General features: G+C 43.1%; 1 protein-coding gene across 2 annotated transcripts in view; it reads right to left on the bottom strand.

Moving 5' to 3' along the window:
* The window catches only part of LOC148327219 (low-density lipoprotein receptor-related protein 1-like), a 95,724-nt gene that overhangs the window by 6,759 nt on the left and 70,394 nt on the right, over window positions 1-18,571 (bottom strand). For both annotated transcript variants that reach the window (XM_088308534.1, XM_088308535.1), the window contains exons 42-79: window positions 17,001-17,190; window positions 16,713-16,917; window positions 16,359-16,551; window positions 15,383-15,508; window positions 14,556-14,684; window positions 14,356-14,475; window positions 14,062-14,175; window positions 13,789-13,938; window positions 13,460-13,582; window positions 13,257-13,373; window positions 11,942-12,070; window positions 11,732-11,854; window positions 11,518-11,658; window positions 10,441-10,628; window positions 10,171-10,354; window positions 9,922-10,007; window positions 9,726-9,845; window positions 9,439-9,626; window positions 9,151-9,356; window positions 8,884-9,072; window positions 8,654-8,802; window positions 7,805-7,898; window positions 7,604-7,720; window positions 7,389-7,508; window positions 7,108-7,230; window positions 6,048-6,173; window positions 5,859-5,975; window positions 4,278-4,384; window positions 4,064-4,196; window positions 3,723-3,845; window positions 3,488-3,610; window positions 2,969-3,109; window positions 2,747-2,884; window positions 2,544-2,663; window positions 1,255-1,523; window positions 993-1,174; window positions 816-922; window positions 629-748 (exon numbers count right to left, since the gene is read on the bottom strand). In XM_088308534.1, coding sequence (XP_088164660.1) covers window positions 629-748; window positions 816-922; window positions 993-1,174; window positions 1,255-1,523; window positions 2,544-2,663; window positions 2,747-2,884; window positions 2,969-3,109; window positions 3,488-3,610; window positions 3,723-3,845; window positions 4,064-4,196; window positions 4,278-4,384; window positions 5,859-5,975; window positions 6,048-6,173; window positions 7,108-7,230; window positions 7,389-7,508; window positions 7,604-7,720; window positions 7,805-7,898; window positions 8,654-8,802; window positions 8,884-9,072; window positions 9,151-9,356; window positions 9,439-9,626; window positions 9,726-9,845; window positions 9,922-10,007; window positions 10,171-10,354; window positions 10,441-10,628; window positions 11,518-11,658; window positions 11,732-11,854; window positions 11,942-12,070; window positions 13,257-13,373; window positions 13,460-13,582; window positions 13,789-13,938; window positions 14,062-14,175; window positions 14,356-14,475; window positions 14,556-14,684; window positions 15,383-15,508; window positions 16,359-16,551; window positions 16,713-16,917; window positions 17,001-17,190 — 5,430 coding nt within the window. The remainder of the gene's footprint in view (window positions 1-628; window positions 749-815; window positions 923-992; window positions 1,175-1,254; window positions 1,524-2,543; window positions 2,664-2,746; window positions 2,885-2,968; window positions 3,110-3,487; window positions 3,611-3,722; window positions 3,846-4,063; window positions 4,197-4,277; window positions 4,385-5,858; window positions 5,976-6,047; window positions 6,174-7,107; window positions 7,231-7,388; window positions 7,509-7,603; window positions 7,721-7,804; window positions 7,899-8,653; window positions 8,803-8,883; window positions 9,073-9,150; window positions 9,357-9,438; window positions 9,627-9,725; window positions 9,846-9,921; window positions 10,008-10,170; window positions 10,355-10,440; window positions 10,629-11,517; window positions 11,659-11,731; window positions 11,855-11,941; window positions 12,071-13,256; window positions 13,374-13,459; window positions 13,583-13,788; window positions 13,939-14,061; window positions 14,176-14,355; window positions 14,476-14,555; window positions 14,685-15,382; window positions 15,509-16,358; window positions 16,552-16,712; window positions 16,918-17,000; window positions 17,191-18,571) is intronic.

The raw sequence follows: 18,571 nt of genomic DNA, 5'->3' as shown, positions 1-18,571 counted from the left end.
AGATAGAAGCTTACACTTTTTTTTTTTACTTGTTTCTCACATGGATTGAATTTGTTTTGCAGATTAAAAAAAATAAACTTTGAGAGTTTTGGCGATTATCAAAGCTGGCCAACAATGAAGCATGCTCCAGGATTGAACAGCGATCGGTTCTCAAATTTTTGGGTTGCTGAAGGTTACCGCCAACCAGTTGAAACTTATCGAAGAGTGTCAAATTTCTATTGTGCTCTTCAGACTTTTCATCTGTGTGATCTAAAGCGTTCACGAGAAGAAATACAGAAGCTTGTGCACAGATGGGAAAAGTGAAAAAAATAAATAAAAGTACGCTTCTATCTTTATACAGAAAAATTCACCTTCATTATTTCATGACCCTTGTACATTTCATTTTCTTTAGTCGGGCCACAAAAAACAATATTTGGCTTGCCAAATCTGGCCTCCGGACACATTTGAATTTAAGTGCACTACAGATGACGGAGTAATTGCGCTAAAATTCTCAACGGTATTCATTTCAACATAAGTATACCTGTAAGCTTGTGATATTTTGACTAAACGTCTCACACTTAGAGTATTTTTTTTTCCTTTCAGGGTTTCCTTACCTCTCATTTGTAAAAAGTAAAACGTGTCACTCAACTGTTCTTAATGCTGTTCACCGCCACAACCGCGTCGCTGCCATTCAGCCTCACGCTGCCGATCAACGATAGTTTAGCATCGGCCCAGTACAGGCGCTGGTTGAAGTAGTCCACTGCAAGGCCTGTGTAAAAACAGAGCAAAGTTACGAAAAATGCATTTAATCGGCAAACGTGTACTGCATGTTTTACCGGTTGGCCACTGAATGTTTTCTTCCACCAGCGTCTCTCTCATGGTGCCATCCATGGCAGCTGTCTCGATTTTTGGATGGTTCCCCCAGTCTGCCCAGTACATTTTCCTAGAGAATGACATTTGACAATGTCAATTGCATAACTTGAACACAAGCAAGCTTTTCCTTCCGCGCTTACCCTCTCGGAGGGTCGACCACGATGGCATAAGGCTCATCAATCATGCCTGAGATGAGCGTTTTGCGGTGGTGCCCGCCGCTAAGCTGAGCCACCTCAATGACGTCTCTACCAGAGTCGGTCCAATACAGGTTCCCGGCCACCCAGTCCACAGCAATGCCACGGGGCATCTTCAGATCTGGGATCTGAACACAGACAGCATTTACAACCACAAAAAAAAAAAATAATTAAAAAATGAGCACTAGTCAACTGTTTTGTTGTTCACCTCCACATTGGTGACCCGTGATTCCGTTTGCCGTCGGTTGCGGTTGTTGTTAGGTGACGGCGAGGAAGAAGAAGGCAGTTCATACGAAGATATGCGGCCCGTGTGCCAGTTAGTCCAGTAAATGCGATTTGTCTTGATGTGCACATCCATGGCATCGATGCGCACGTTGGCGTCGCCCTGGAAGATTTGCTCATAGCGCCAGTTGGGCATGGAGGGGTCCAGGCCGCGGATCTCATTGTCATCAGCGATGTAGAGCACTTGTCTCTGAGCTGGGGAGGGCATAGATGAATTTGAGTATGTTGATAATTTCATATATGGTTTACAGTCTGGGATTATTTATTTATTGGACAAAATATCAGATTCAATAGTTACATTAAAAAAAAAATCTTATTGATACAAATTTTGATCAAAGGTAGTGAACGCCCACCATAGAGTTGAAACATTTACATAGTCAAATATTCTCTTTGCATGTTAACTTTACCAGCTACAGTATGGGAGAACATTTTGCATGTTCCTTTCAAAGTATCAAAATCCTTTTTAAATAAATTGTTATTTTTACATGCAAATATTTTAGAAGTAACTTGCCTAACACTGGAAAGGTTTTAGACAAGCTAGCGTAACTATGTCCAAGAAAATAAATTGGTTAAAACCCATTGAAGTTCTAAAAGTGTTGAACACTACTTTATTATGTTGTATCATATTTTTACTGTGATCAAATGTGTAGAAGAGGATGCTAATTGGCGATTAGCAAGATGCTAATGCTAATCCCGTGTGGCTAACCACCGCTAGCACATACATTAAATGTACTGCTAGCCGTAGGTACTTTGGTGGATGCCAATTGCTAAGACAAAGTGTCATTATTAATGTTGGTTAATTCGTTTTGGTTATACAAGATATAAAAATGTTTACAGTTCATTGAAATGTATTCATCCATTTCAATTATTGCTACTATTGTGTGTATCATGTATTTTAATTATTATTGCTTTGATCAGATCACAAATTTTGATTATTCTAACTGCATTGGGTTCTATTCTTAACGTAAATATTTATATTTTACAGACACACCACGCTAGAGTGAGAAATTTCTACTATTTTGCAATTATTGGTTCTTCTGAGAATGTCTTCCGGGTGAAAGGAAGGATTGGCATTGAAAGAAATCCTGAACTAAATCGGCAATAGAAGTGAATTGAATCAAATCGATTTTGGAAATCTAAATCGCTACTCAGCCCAAGGTGTGATGGCAATGTCCGAATATATTGCTAAAAAATGTTTAGAAAAACAGTACTCACTGTCAGCCTTGCAAGTGTCATTGATTCTCGTAAAGTACTTGTGGCAGCTGCATTTGTACGAGCCCTTTGTGTTGTTGCAAATGTGAGAACACACTCCAAACTCCCTGCACTCGTTCTTATCTGCCAACAAATGAGTCACACAGAGAGGTGTAGCAAATTATTAACGGAACATCAAACGCGAGCAACGCTGACAAAGAACATACCTTCACATCGGTTACGCCCGTAGGTCTGGAAGCCCGGTTTGCAGGAACAAAAAGAGCTCGTCGCGTTGACCACACAGTGAGCTTCGTCGCCGTCGCCACACACTGTCCTGTTGTTTCGGCAGTCGTTCAACACCGTGTCTACAAGACAACGTTGTCACAGTTAGAAGCAGGAGGAGCGCCACGCCCCCCTCGTCACGGCATCGCCACTCGAACACCGCCTACCTTTCTTATTGCAATTGATTTCGTCAGAGCCGTAATCTTCACAGTCGTTGAAGAAGTTGCACCGCAGGACAGAGCTGATGCAGCGGCCATTTGCGCACTGGAATTCATCTTTTTGGCAAACTGGTGTGGATGGAGGAAGCTCTGGGATAACACGGTGGGGGAGAAGTTCATCCAGAGTCATTATGTACTTTTTTAAGAAGACGTCCACCCAGGTTTAAATATGAACAAACTAGTACGTCAGCAATTTAAGAGGTGAAGTGTTTCTCAGAATTTCTACAAAGGACGAGAATCAAATGTTCGGGGATCCAACATATGCTGATGTGAGGAGATAATAGAGACAGTAAATGGATGTTCATTCTTCAGTTAAATGGATTCTTCATATTAAATTTAAAATGATGACAATTGACACCCTATCTATCTGAAACAACACTGCATATACAAAGCAAATTGCATTTGAATTGAAAAAAAAAACAACCACTTTGGCAGAGGCAATCAGTCCAACATTAAATGGCAACTCACGACAGTTGATTTCATCGCTGTTGTCCCCACAGTTGTTGATCCCGTCGCAGCGTTTTGATATTGGCAGACACACACGGTCATTATGACAACGGAATTGCCTCGTGGGCGGACACTGGAATTTAGCTTGGAGAGAGAGAGAGAGAGAGAGAGAGAGAGAAAAGACAGCTCTAAGGAGGAGAAATTTCTGTTTGCAAACAATCCACGGGGAAGATGTCCTTGTGTGTGTTCTTCTTACCACATTCCTCTGGCTTCTCGTCAGAATTGTCTCCGCAGTCATCCTCGCCATCACACTTCCAGCCCAGTGGTTTACACAAAGTGTTATTGCACTGGAATTCATCTGGGGGGCAGTGTCTTCCCACTGAAATAGGAAGAATTATTACTTTTAAATTAATCAATGTTTTTAAGTAAGTCTCTCTCTCTCTCTGTCTCTCTCTCTCTGTCTGTGTGTGTGTGTGTGTGTGTGCGTGTGTGCGTGACTAGTGGCGCAACGGATCATATTTGAGCACCTTGGTTCAGATCTGCGGAATGGCTGGTGAAAAAAATAATAAAATAAAAAAAACAGCACATGTATCTCACCACCAATGTCACATTTTTCCTCATCGCTGCCGTCCATACAGTCTGGGTCAGCATCACAGCGCCAGCGGATGGGGATGCAGTGGCCGTTCTTGCACTGAAACTGATCACTGTCACACTTCACGTCACAGCCATTCTGGTGCAAAAACAAAAACAATTCTTTCCATTAGTGCCGCCAATTTCCAAGTGTTCAAGTGTGTGAATTGCTGGGCGAGACCTCATCGGAGCCATCAGCACAATCGTGGTCACCGTCACACTTCCAGCGCCCGGCAATGCAGCGGCCATTTGTGCAAGCAAATTCGCTCTCTGAACACTGCCGAGGAACTGAGGGAAGAGAGTTTGCAGTTTAGGAGGTGGAGGGACAGAGACATGAAAAATGGGAAGAAAATGGAGGAGGAGCAGAAAAAAGGAGAAGCGCTGCGACAAATCATAAAGGTTGCTGTCTGTCGAGCGTCAGGCGGATATCATTTAAAAAAAGAAGAGTTTGTTTCAGGAATGACTCATGGGGAGCAGAGGTGGGGATGGGACAGCACACTGTATACTATGGTACATGGTCGAAGATTTGGGGGATGAGGGGGGGGGGCTGTTGTAGGGGATTGAAAGAGGGCAGAAAGCACAAGGACCAAGAAGCTGAGAGTCTTAAAATGAAACTATGAACACCTACCTCTGGCTCACAGCAAAATAGATATGAGATGGTATGAGATGTGCAGATGAGCAAAAGACCGATTCAAATGGAATCTCGTCGTCGAGCGAATCAAACGGCAAAACACAGAAATGTGACACACTGCTGAGCACGCACATGAACAGCTAGATTAAAAGTACAAAAGTGTGTCTAGTTTTTAAGTGGCTATAAAACAAATTAATCTTGTATTCCAGAATGCCAAAGAGGTTGGGAATTTGTGAGACAAGTACAACAGAATGCCACTCCTCGCATTCGGGGTTCGACTCATGAAAACAGCAATAAATTGAGATTTTTTTTATTTATTTTTTAAATATATTGTGTATATATTATATTGGTTTCATCTAACACACAGGTGTCAAACTCAAGGCCCGGGGGCCAGATCTGGCCCGCAACCTCATTTTATGTAGCCCGCAAAGGCCAAATCATCTGCATCAACTTCCGGTTTCTAGCATATTTTCTTCACTTTTAACAACATTGAGATATGAGATATTGCCATTTATTTGTTACCAATCCTCCCCTTTTAAAATAAATTGAACATTTGTTGAACAATTACTTACTAGCTTCTGATTTCAAAACTGGCTTTCCAATCAATTTGTTGAGTGCAAGGGATAACGTAAAGCGATCATACATTTATATGGGTTCACAGTCATAACGGCCCTCTGAGGGAAACCACAACTACGATGTGGCCCGTCCACAAAAATGAGTTTGACGCCCCTGATCTAACACAATCAGTTCAACACGGTAGAAGGGATGTGAATTTATTCGGCAAAATATGGATTTTAAAAAGTCATCAAGATTATTGCCACAGCTGCTGACAGAAAGTTATCTTTCCACAAACAAAGCACTATTAATAATATTGCAGTAGCCAGCAAGCTCAGAGCATCCCAAATTAATTTCATTCTTTTATATTGCATTCGCAACACCGTCTCGATCAGAATCTCAAAATCTGTGATGAAATGGATTTGTTCAAAATAGGCGTATTGTCGTGGTTGCAGTTTAAAGTCGCGTAAAACTGCACAGCCAATGCTGAGAGATGCGGTTACTTTATCTCACAAGAGAGGTTTCAGATTGTGTAGGTGTTCTATTCAACGAGTAACACGCTGAGCGGGAACCTACCACACTTATCTTCATCAGAGTTGTCTCCGCAGTCGTTGTCGTAGTCGCATTGCCAGCGTCCGGGCACGCAGCGGTTGTTCTTACAGCGGAACTGATACGGCTCGCACGTCCGCTCATCTGAGCATCAAAGCGACATAAAAGGATGCAAGATTTTCCAGCGATCAACATTTTCTGAAACGGCCGACTTACCGCACTCCTCTTTGGGTTCATCGGAAGCATCGCCACAGTCATCCTCGCCATCGCACTTCCAGCGTGCTGGGATGCAGCGGCCTGAGTCCTTACAGCGGAACTCGTCCACACCACACGTCATTTGAGCTGCCGCGAGGATGATAGAGTGAGTCAAAAAAATAATTCATCAAATCATAAAAAAAGAAGAAGGCATGTTTTGGAAAATTCAGACATCATGCGTCATAAATTAATCAACAGTCGCACGAAGGTGGTCATTTTATGTGTGAGTCCTCAACGTGACTTTAAGTTAATTTCTTAAATTAGTAGCTATTTTAATACTGTATATTTTTACCACTATTTTATGTCTGAATTAAATAATGTCGCACGGCACCTGTTCAAGCAAGCTTTATGCAGACGAAAACACATACAACGGATCCTCGGTCAATTCATTTTATTGGATTAATTAATTTAATTAATCGTTTTATGACTCTGTGCTCACAAACCAAAGTGTGGTTTCCCATTGAGATGAATGTAAATTAAATTAATTCATACCAGTTGCAGAACAGATACATTTACCTAATTTGTACCGGTTTGTGGTTATAAATAAAAACTGGAAAATAATAGAAATATGTGAAAAAAATATTTATTAAGAAATAACAGTGTGCTTGCTAGCATATTAATGTGCAACGTCCGAGCAGTGCGGCCCGACAGTAAAAGTACTATGTGATGTGTAGAGCAAGGGGTGGGCAAACTTTTGGATTGGCGGGCCACAATGGGTTCTAAAATTTGACAGAGGGGCCAAGAAGAGATGAATGGAGTGTTTTGGTAACCTCACCTCATCGGAGAAAAAAAAAAACCCATTTAATTTTAAATGAAAGTGGACAAAAGCTCTACAACAATATATATGTCTTTGAAAAAAACACAGTATTTAGAAAATAAAACATGAACAAGGTTTATTCATTTCATTTTTTTCAAGTTCGGCGGGCCGGATTAAAACGTCTAATGGGCCGCATATGGCTCCCGGGCCGTAGTTTGCCCACGCCCGATGTAGAGTGTACTAGGTTTGGCAAAGAAGTCTTACTGCAGTTAGCAGGCTCATCGGAACCATCCACGCAGTCATTGTCCCGGTCACACACCCACACTCGTGGAATACAGCGCTTGGTAACGGCACACTGGAACTGGTTGGGGGCGCACGTCACCTCCGCTGTACAGAGGACAGAAGGAGCATTAGCGTTGCTTGCATACAGAGAGGAAAGACATGGTTTCATCACTACAATATTCTCAATATGAGGCCTACTGTATAAATACAGCAGATTCACAATTAGAGTGAGTACCGTGCTGGTAAAAAAAAAAACAACTTACGACAATCTTTCTCATCCTCTCCCTCTCCGCAGTTGTCCTGTCCGTTACAACGGAAGATGCCGGGGATGCAGCGACTGGGGTGGGTGCATTTGAACTGACTGGGCAGGCACACATGGATATCTGAAGGACAAGAGCACAAAGGATTACTACTGGTAGAAATTTGAAAGACCAAAAACAAAAATAAATCTAACTTCTTTGTGAGTGAATAAACATACCACAATTGGCTTCATCTGAATTGTCTTGGCAGTCATTGTCTCCATCACAGATGTAGGCGGGATTTGTACAAATTCCTGTCCCGCATTGGAACTGGCCTGGCCTGCACTTAAACTCAGCTACAGCGGCAAGGTCAAAGGATATTATTAGCTCGAACCGTAATGTATGAAAGCAACCGCGGCGAGGAAGCATTCGTCACTTACGGCAATCGGCGGGCTCATCTGAGCGGTCCCCACAGTCATCTTCAGTGTCGCACTTCCACCAAAATGGAATACACTTGTCATTTTTGCAAACAAACTGCAGAATCAGAGAAGGGGATCGCTCATGATTAGACATGAGTTGTCTACTGCAGCCGCAGAGGCCAAGAAACACACGCAGTACATTTGTCGAAACGTTCCATGGGAGCGCTAGTGGTAGAAATTAAATTGAAGATGTGATTATTAGGGTCACCTGTGAGCTGGAGCCAATCACAGCTGACAAGAGTGAGGAAAGTAATTTTGTGAATTTTCATATCATTCCAATGAACAACCCAAAATTACCAATCTATGCTTTCATTCCCTTGGAAAGTTTCAAAATAAGGCTGCCAAAATTAATGCGTTAACTCCAGATTAATTTTTTTTTTTAAATTCACGCGATTAAATATTTGAACTCCGGTAACACAGTTTTAATAACTTCAAAAATTAATTTGCAAAGCCAAATTCAAACAATACACCGTATTAGCTGTACATCTTTAGCACATCATCTCAGGTTAAGTTACCACCGGGCCTTGCAAACCAACACTGCTGGGGTGTGGGGCTTGTGGGCAGTTTTGAGAAATGTTTCTAATAAAAATACCTGTAAAGATGACTTCATTTATACATACTTGGTGATTTTACATTAATTCCAAGATGTTATTCAAGTAAATACCTGTTAAAAGCTTCACAGAAAATTAGTTTAAAAATTGCGATTAATCGCAATTAATTACATATTTATTTTGCGATTAATTAGTTAAAAAAATAATTAAAAAAAATAATGCAAGCCTCCGACGACGTCATCATTTTAAAGTAGCTCACCTGACTGGCAGTGCAATTAGACAAGCACTGTTTGCCATCTGCTGCCAGATAAAAGTTGGTGGGGCAGGCGCATTTGTACCCCCCGCCCGGTGAGAGTAGACACAGGTTACTGCAGCCACCGTTGTCCGTCTGGCAAGGGTGTTCTGCCACTGCAGAACAAGGTGAAAGGAAATTAGACATCCCACTGAAAATAGTGACACCACAGCAGCTGAGAGATGACCCGGTCGTACCTTCCGGCTGGCGGTATGGGTGGTAAATATGGACGTCCATTGGTCTGTGTAAGGTGCTAATCAGCAAGGTCTTGTTGATTCCCAGAGTCTTATGAGCTCTGTTGATGGACTTGGTCTCCCAGTCTGTCCAGTAGATGTACTCCTCAAACAGAGTCATGGCAAAGATGTGGGGGATATCCTGGGTCAGAACTTGATGTGGAAGGAGACACGCACATTGGTGGGAAGATCCAGCAAAACGGCTAGCAAATATGTCTTCGTGTGCTTTACCCGTGTGTCTGTTGGTTCCGTCCAAGCTGGCGAAGGCGATGTAGTCCTCTCGGGCGTCGGCCCAGTAGATGCGATCGTTCACAAAGTCCAGAGTAAGACCATTGGGCCAGGTGATCTTATCCTCCACAATGACGGTCCTGTTAGTGCCGTCCATCCCAATCCTCCCAATATGAGGGGTGTCACCCCAGTCTGACCAGTACAAGTACCTGTCAAAAAAGACAAAGGTGAACCCATGCTGCCTGCACCGAAACCAAAACATTTTGGTTTCTTTTTAATAAATGCTCGTACCCATATCGCACATCCACAGCAACAGCTCTTGGTTCTCTCAAGCCATTGTTGACCAGAACTGTCCGGTAGGCCCCATTCAGCTTTGACACTTCAATAGTGTCCCGTCCTTTATCGCACCAGTACAGGTTTCCTCCTACCCAGTCCACTGCAAGCCCGTCTGGGTTGCTGAGTGATGTGCGATGGAGCACCTGTCAATCAAAAAATAATTCATATACAGTACCAATCTGAGGTTTTTTGCTGTACATCTTGACAAAAAAAAAAAAAAGTTAAAATACAACCACATGGACCTGAACATCACTGCCATTGATGTGCATTCGTCGGATCATGCTGCCCTGCGTGGTCACATCGGTCCAATAAATCATCTGCTGGCGATAGTCAAAGTCCAAAGCCACAGCGTTGTTCAATCCCTGTCAATGCGTGGACAGTGAGAACCCAGCGGAAGCGCATTGAAACTGACACTGTCACGGGAGCTGCGCAACACACCTGTTTGAGGAGAGTGTAGTTGGTGCCATCCAAGTTGAGTTTGCGGAGGTAGTAGCGGTTGGCAAAGATCAGGAAGGGTTCCTCATCTGTGGAAAGAAGAGAAACTATTCACTAACACTGGAATTTTTTTCTCATTCTAAATTGTCATGTTGTGAAAGTGAATGTGTCTATATGACCCTGAGACTAAATGATCTTGAATGAGTCGAAATTGGCTTCAAGAAAACGGATGGACTGATGGCTGTCGCTTACCAGATGTTGATTTGCACACGGTGGGGTTTTCCGGGCTAAGTTGGAACCCCTCAACGCACAAGCAGTGGAAGCTTCCATGCGTGTTGATGCAACGCTGTGTGCAGGGGTAGGTGCTTGTACACTCATCCACGTCCACGCACGTCTTGCCGTCATCTTTCAGACGGAATCCCGGGTGGCATCTACACTGCGAGGTGCCCGCGCAAACAGCAGATGAAGCGGCGGTAGACATTGCGAAGTGTGCTTTGAAACGCTCTTATGGCATTCACTTACCTTGAAGCCTATCTTCAGGTCTTCACAAAGCTGAGAGCAGCCACTCAATTTGGTGTTGAGGCACTCGTTAATAAAGCAGTTGAGCTCATCGGAGCCGTCGCCGCAGTCGTCCTTATGGTCGCAGAGTAACGTCTCGTTGATACACTTCCCATTGTTGCAGGCGTACGCTGTGTCGTTGCATTTTTTCTCTGTTGCATACAAAACGAGGGCAGAATGAAGAAAGTGTTCTTACATGCACCATCACTCATGCGGTATGCAGTTCTACAACACAGTAAGCGTAGTGTTAAACCCATGGACGTTCCATGTGAATTAGGTTGTTTTAAAAAGAAGAAGAAGAAAAAAAAAAAAATCGATATATCGATTTTAAATCGATTTTCCTTTTCATAGCCCGATATTGATACATAAAACCATATATCGATACTTTAATGTCTGTTTCCCCATGAATTTACATAACTTCACACGTCACTTGAGTTCTTGTCACTACGCGAAAGTTAAGTATGAAAACAAAATGCCGGAAGCAGTGAAGTCAGCGCCAACAATCATGAAGGCAGATCCGTTTCAATCAGGTCATGTGAAATAAAATGTGCATGATTAATTTGACTGCATTGGCTTCAATTCATCATGTAAATATTAATATTTTTATTTTTGATTACATCAAAAAATTTGTAATAATTGCAGCATTTGAAAATCGAAAATTTAATCGGGACTCGAAAATCGAATAAAATCGGGCCCCTTGTGTATCGAATCGAATACAAATTGGAAATTTGAATCGAAATCCAGCCCTAATGTGGATGGTGAGGAACGATGCCAAGGAGCAGAAAGAAAATGATGACATAACCAAAGCTTGTGAAATAATGAAATCATATCCGTACGCCCCATGAGGAGTGTGAGCAGAAGAGGGAAGACACAACGCAATCTAATTAGATGCTTAAGGAGATGTGATGGAAGTCGACATCAAATAATTGAAGGGATTCTGAATACATTTTACACTCTCAACTCAGCATTGTTGTCATTATCGTTGTTAAATTTCATTAGACTAAAAAAAAATAAAAAAGATGTTAATACAGTGACTAGAACCTGGGCCCATGCAGCGTGGATTCTTAGGGGCTTCGTCTGAGTGGTCATGGCAGTCAAAGTCGCCATCGCACTCCCATGAACTCTGAATGAGGCAGCGTCCATTGGTACAGCGGAACTCATTGGGTCCGCAGGTTGGGTATTCTGTAGCATGTGGGGAAAGGAGAATTCAGCTGTGAAAATCCCCCACTCGGTTTGTAGAAACGGGTCCGCTTACCGCACTCTTGCGACTCATCCGAGCCGTCGCTGCAGTCGTTATCGTGGTCGCACACAAAGTGCTTAGGAATACACTGCCGGTTTTGGCACATGAACTCATTGTTGCTGCATGTGTTGTTAAAGACTGGCACACAAACAAACATGCTAGGTCAGAGAATGCCATTTTTTTTTTTTTTAAATTGTATCCAAGCTCCGTCTACTCTGTACTCACCACAGCCAGCTTTGACGCTCTCGTCCGCTCCGTCGGGACAGTCTTGGTCTCCGTCGCACTTCCAGCGCTGAGGGATGCACATGTGAGAGCCGGGACACTGGAATGCTTCAGGACTGCATGTTTTGGTCTCTGCCGATGAAAGAGGAAACACTAAGAACCCACCACACTCTTCATCGGGCACTCATGGGATCTCGATTCGACGGACCAACGTCCCTCAGGGACTGGTCACGCTTTTTCTGGTCACGTTGCTCTCATCATAGATGAACAAACCTACAGTAGACTAGAGCAGGCGAAAATATGCATCGCTGGAGCGGCCATGTTAGCAGTGGGGACTGTTCCATCAAAGGTCATAAAATAAAAAAGCATTAGCTTAGCATCACTGTAAGCAACTAACATATCTGTGACTATTTTTTTTATTCAGGCACTAGTCATGAAGTTGTAATGGAGGCTAGCTTGAGCTGCGCGATTGTACGGAAGCAAAGCCTCCCTCATCGGAATCTTGAAAGAGGGTGCTGGCTGCTGAGCTAGCGGCTTGGTGCTTTTAGCTCAACGGACATAATGGTGGTGCACATTTGAGCCCCGAGTGGATGAACAAATCATTTTGTACTGCATTTTACATTTTTAGGCTATGGAAAAAAAAGTCTAAAACAATTTTTTAGGCCATAGAATTACTTCAATGTAACCGGCAATCAACTCCTCCTTCCGTACAAGCCGCCCATTAAATCACCGTTCCGCAGTTCTTCAGATGTCGATTAAAACTTGGATTAACACGTTGGGGCCCCCCTATTTTATTTATTTTGCCTCGTTGTCCTTTATTATAGTCTTCCCACATTTACCATTCTGCAGTCCAAGACATCTTATTGGAGATAATCTACAAGCTACACCATCAGACGTTTTATCCCGCTTGTTTACAATGCTTCACCAACAGCCGCGAGGAGCTGCTGCCGTTTTTTGGCTCTAATATGCTATGAGGCGGTGTCGCCTCAGCAGAGAGTGCAAGCCCCCCGGAGGACATAATGAATGATGAGAAATGGCACTAAAGTGAACTCAAGTAGAGTCAGAGAGAGGACGGAATGTGAGAAAGGAGTTTTGAAATATTGTCTTCCTTTGATCATGCATTCAAAGGGATGAACAATGGGCAGTTACAAAACTGCACTTATTTGTTTACATTCAAGCGTCAGCCGCATCTAACACTGAATGACCGCCAACAGGTTGCTTGTGACACAGCAGGTGAGCAACATAAGCACTGCGACACTTTTGAAGCCCCGCAGGGCGACTCAGTAATTTTTTTGTTGAGAATTGAATTTATACTCACTGCATTTAGTGTCCTCGTCGCTGCCGTCGCCACAGTCGTCCGCTCCGTCACACACCCACGAGTTAGGAATGCAGCGGTGGTTCCCGCACTCAAACTGGGAGGCTGAGCAGAATTTATCTGAAAGGTTCAGAGAGGCAGCGTATGAAGCGCGTGCGACTGCGTGACGCCGTTGAGCTCGTTCGGCTTCGAGTATGCCGACTTACCGCAGTGAGCCTCGTCGGCGCCGTTCTCGCAGTCGTTTTCTTTGTCGCAAGTCCAGCTCATCGGGATGCACCTTCCGCTGGGACAGGCAAAGAAAGGCGTCGGACACTTGGTTTTTCCACTCCCTGGAAGAACACAGACATGGTCGATTTAATTAGAAGCTCCTATCATAAAAAAATAAATAAATAACAGGTGGAATGTAATTTGCATTGCCGCTTTTAAAAATAATAATTCAATCAATCCAACATTATGCTCCTACTCCTAAGTGAAGAACGACCTTTCATAGATCACTGCCTTCCCATTTTGTGAAAATCAATGTGTACTGCAGAACCTGGGCAATTTCTCTCATCGGAGAGGTCTCCACAGTCGTTAGCCCCGTCACACTGCCAGGCGGGGTCATAACAGAGGGTGGTGAACTCGCACTTCTGAAATGTCACTCCCTTCACTCCCAGCCGGAAATAACTGGAACAGTCTGTGGCAGCTTAAAAAAAAAAAACAGAGAAAGAGAGACACACACACAAATGACTTTACTGCAAGGGCTCTGCCTTTCTTTTCCCCGCTTATTTCTATTTTTCAGCATCAAGCTTTTTTAATCGCAACTTACTGCAGTTCATCTCATCACTGGCGTCCTCACAATCCACTTTCTGGTCACACTTGCTGGAGTTTGTGATGCAACTTCCATCTCTGCACTGGAACTGTTCGGCTGAGCAAAGTGTGGCTGGACATGCACAAACACAGAAGGTCAGCTTGTGCTCATCAATAACATCCTTTCATTTTAAAAACAAGACACGAGCGCCTCGTGAGTGAACCTGACAGCCGGCATACACTTTATATCCCTCCATTAGAAAAATCCAATCGTGTTGTGAATCGGCATGTAGCGCAAATGATATGAACTCACCGTTACAGAAAAGCTCATCGGAATTGTCTCCACAGTCGTCTTGTCCATTACACCAGGAGTGATGCCCGACACAGCGGCCATTCACGCAACGCCTGAAGCCCTTCTTGCATGCACGGTTGGCTGGAACACAAGTCGGCATGTTATAGCAAGCAAAAGAAAACATTAAAACAGAAATCGAGTTGTTGTTTTTTTTCCCCCACCACAGTACGACTGCTTCTCATCAGATTTGTCCTTGCAGTGGGCCATGCCGTCGCAAGTCAGCGTGTAGTTGACGCAATCTCCATTTCCACATTCAAACTCATCATTGGGATTGCATGTGGCGTTCAGAGCTAAAGTGGGAAGAGAAAAACGCAAATCACTTTTCACGGTTAATTCAAATAGAGGAGAAATCTAATGGAAACTGTACTTTTTGATTGTTTGTATATTAAAAAATTGGGTTTCAAGTGTGAGTGACCAAGTAAATATTTTGTGAGCTGCTTATTTCAGGAAATGTGTCTGCAAGCAATCATTTCTGAATTTCGCCAAATTGCGCTAAATTGCGCAAAACGCACAGATCCACGACGACTAAGCGACAAAGTATATTTCAGTGGCTTGATGATGAAGTGCTGCGCCCAGGAGTGAAAATACAATGACCGTACATATTCAAGTGTGTTATGGGGGCATGTTGCTAAATGAGCCAGTGGTGGTCATGATTCATTTGCAATCTAGCAACCAGAAAAAGTTGCTAGATTTGCTCGTCGCAACCGCCAAGCTCCAAAAGTAAAATGTGCTTTCATTCTTTTTTTAGTTCCTCTGAATGACAAATGTCAGAGACCTTTTATTAAGACAACTATGAACTCTTTTGAAAAAAATAAATAAAAAAATGGCATAATATTCACATACTCCACTCTATTATCAGACTCTTGGCTGTTCTTCTTGAAATTAAATTCAGCAAAAAAAAAAAAAAAACTGTTTCAAGAACGTGTTAGACATACTTTTTGAAAAAGAAATGAATTAATCCAAAAATCTCTTTGCTGTACTGCGTTACCTATGCAAGTGTTGTCCTCCAAAAGCTTCCTGTCCCCACGACAACTGCAGTTGACCCTCCCTTCCGAAGTCAGCAGACACAGGTCCTGACATCCTCCATTGTTTACGCGGCACAAAGAGAACTCACCTGAGCAGAGCGTAAAAGATTGTCATGGAGGTTATCCATCACAAATTTCAACACGCCACCAATCAATTTTCAACCGGATTGCTATGCCGACACGTTCGATCAGAATAGTATCAATACTAAGTTTGTCTTTTAGAGCCGCAATAGGAATGTGAGCCAAACCCCGAAGACTTTGGCTAAAACCACCACATCCTGAACTGATGGACGGTCACAGTGTGATTCCTGGGAACTGAGCCAAACTAAACTGTTTAAATGAGTGTACTTTTAGTACACTTAAAGTACAAACCTGTATACTAGTAGTATATAAATGTGTGCACTTGTCGTACGTTTTAAGTAATAAACTGTGGACTAGAAGTATACTAGTAGTATATAAAGGGTGTACTTGTAATATGTTTTAAGTAAACTAAACGGTGGACTAGAAGTATACTTGTAGTATATAAAGGGTGTACTTGTAGTACACTAAGTAAACTTAAGTGCGCACTCGAAGCATACTAGTAGTATATAAATGGATGTAGTATACTTGTGTGTTCCAATTTAGTATAAAAAAGTATTGAATTTGTATACTTTCAGGACACTACAAGTACATAATCCAGAGCACTCTTTACAAACGTATACTTATACTTGAGTATACTTCATTAAATACACTTCATGTATACTACTTTTTCGTAAGGGCAACGCCAGCAGCGTAAAACGTACGCAAACCACCACACGAGGGGCTTTCTTTTACAACCTTCCGTCTCTTTGGCTGCATTTCGCTTAAGGCACAATGGATTCAGATCACTCAAACGGACTGGCGGCCTTTGGAAAAAAAAAATCTTGTCGGAGAAAAGCGCTACCATTGGGAAATACTCACAGCTGTTTGTGTCATTGGCCACGGCGGTGATTCCCATTGGCTGCTGAGGTATATCGGCACGCAGAACCTTCATGTCGCCACCAGTGTATTTGTCCGCCCGAAGCACAGCCCTCCTCACCCAGTCCGTCCAAAAGAGGTAGTCTCCATATACTGCCAGGCCGAACGGGTGCACTGGTTCATTCTTCAAAACCACCTACAGGGGGAAGCACAACCACGCTTATGAATTGATGCCTTCAGGAAATTCCAATCTAGGAGAGGACAAACAAACCCACAGATACTAATATGCAATCACACTGCAGGATAAATATTGCCATTGTGTCGCGGCATTCGGAGCCATGTGTACGTGTCGCTCACATAACGCCTGCTGCCGTCGTACTCGCAGCGCTCTATCTTGTCCAGGGTGGCGTCAGAGAAGTAAAGTTTTTCAGCGCGGTGGTCAATAGCCAGACCGTTGGGGGTTCGGATGTCCGTGCCAATGATCACGATCACGTTGGACCCAGTGAGTGTGGCCCGCATGATACTGGGGGACTGCTCGTTCCAGTTGGTCCAGAACATCAGACTGTGCGGAATAAATAAAATAAATTAACATGCATGGGGTGAAACAACAAAGGGGGCATTTTATGACAAGAGAGATTTGACAACCTCTGGCACTCGTCAAGCACGAAGGCTCGAGGGTGGTCATCTCCCGACATGGTGACCACGGTGTGCCGGTCAACAGCACCCCAGCGGCTTTGATCCACAGTGTGACGGGTGATAGTTGAGGTGGTGTAGCTGGTCCAGTACAGCATATCCCAGCCCCTGTGGTATGCCAGACCCTCCACTGAGCCCACATCTACAAAAACACACCAAACATGGAATGAGTGAGTCGAACAAAAGGGGAAATAATCACATACAGCGCAAAAACCCCAAAATATGCATTTTATTTTTAACACAGAGGAGTGAGGAGGGGGGGAATCACAAATCTGTGTTCTGCCTCCCCAAGAAGGATTATTTTTCCCTCTAAATGCCACAAGATGGCGCCCAAAGCAATATTTTTGTGTCTGAAGCGCCTCAACTCACTTCAACATCCACTATGTTGCCAACGTAAATTTTTTATTGCTTTTTCTTGAGAACAACCACAGCAAATAGGTGAGTTTTTTACATTTATAATGATGGATGGTTTCTGCAAAAAAATAGACTCGGACTTCCCTAATTGCGAATATGCAGGCGTTTGCTGTACTATCTTTAGTGTGTGCACGTTTGAAGCATGCTGCCAACTCCCCTCGTCCTTTATCTGTTTTGTGAAGAAAGATCTCTACTCGACCCCCAAGGGGAAAACACCACAGTGGGCATGGCTGTTATATGGCGGATTCTTTACTCGGCAAAAGTAGAAGTACGCCACGAATATGCCTCGAAACAAGTGGACATGCAAAAAAAAAATGCAAATGTTTCTTATGTCAACTATGAAATGTCTGTGCAGAATTTAGCACATTGCTAATTAGAAAAAAAAATGCAACAGAGAGCAGTGCATTGCGTTTTTGTTCCACCGTTTTTTTTTCCTACTTATAAACACAACTGCAAATGAGAGATATGAAGCAGCATAAATAGAGATAATAGATGAGGGAAAGGAAGCATGTCAAATCCAGTGGGGGTAAAAGGCAACAGAGTGGAAAAGTCCGAGGCAGCTTCACAATGACTCAATGCTTTTCTGCAACAATTGCTGGACTAAAAAGGTCGCAACAACTGTTACTGTATTATTTAATTTGAATTTTAATTTATTTATCTTTTAATTTTTATTTATTTATTTTTCTGCAATGCCTCGCCAACCAAGGAGTAGCAAAACTCTACTTTATTTTTATTTTTTTTATTTATTTTTTTTTTTACGCAGAATCATCTTTAAAAATAGCCCCCTTAATACCGGAACAGAAGCCAGAGGCATGGGCCGAACTAGCCAAAAACGGAGGAATGTAATATCCACTTTGAATTCCTCATTTGCAAAGACCAGCGTGTCATATTAAGCACAACAAGCTAATAGACATCACGTTGCTAATTGACCCCAAACGGTGAAGCTGTATCGATTAAAGCTGCCTTTCCCTGGGGCTGAGTTTGACACTTTTCTTTTAACAGCCGTGGCCAGATTGCGAGGTGGACCCGTCGGTGAGACACTTAACACCAAAGCTCAATATCTGTGCTGCAATGCCGTGGACATGAGTCAACATTTGTCTCTGCACGAG

This window comes from Idiotropiscis lumnitzeri, chromosome 11 (genome assembly GCF_059441095.1).
Source record: "Idiotropiscis lumnitzeri isolate Australia: NSW breed Sydney's pygmy pipehorse chromosome 11, RoL_Ilum_1.0, whole genome shotgun sequence".
NCBI lineage: Eukaryota > Metazoa > Chordata > Actinopteri > Syngnathiformes > Syngnathidae > Idiotropiscis > Idiotropiscis lumnitzeri.
This window is presented reverse-complemented; position numbering and strand designations above follow the sequence as displayed.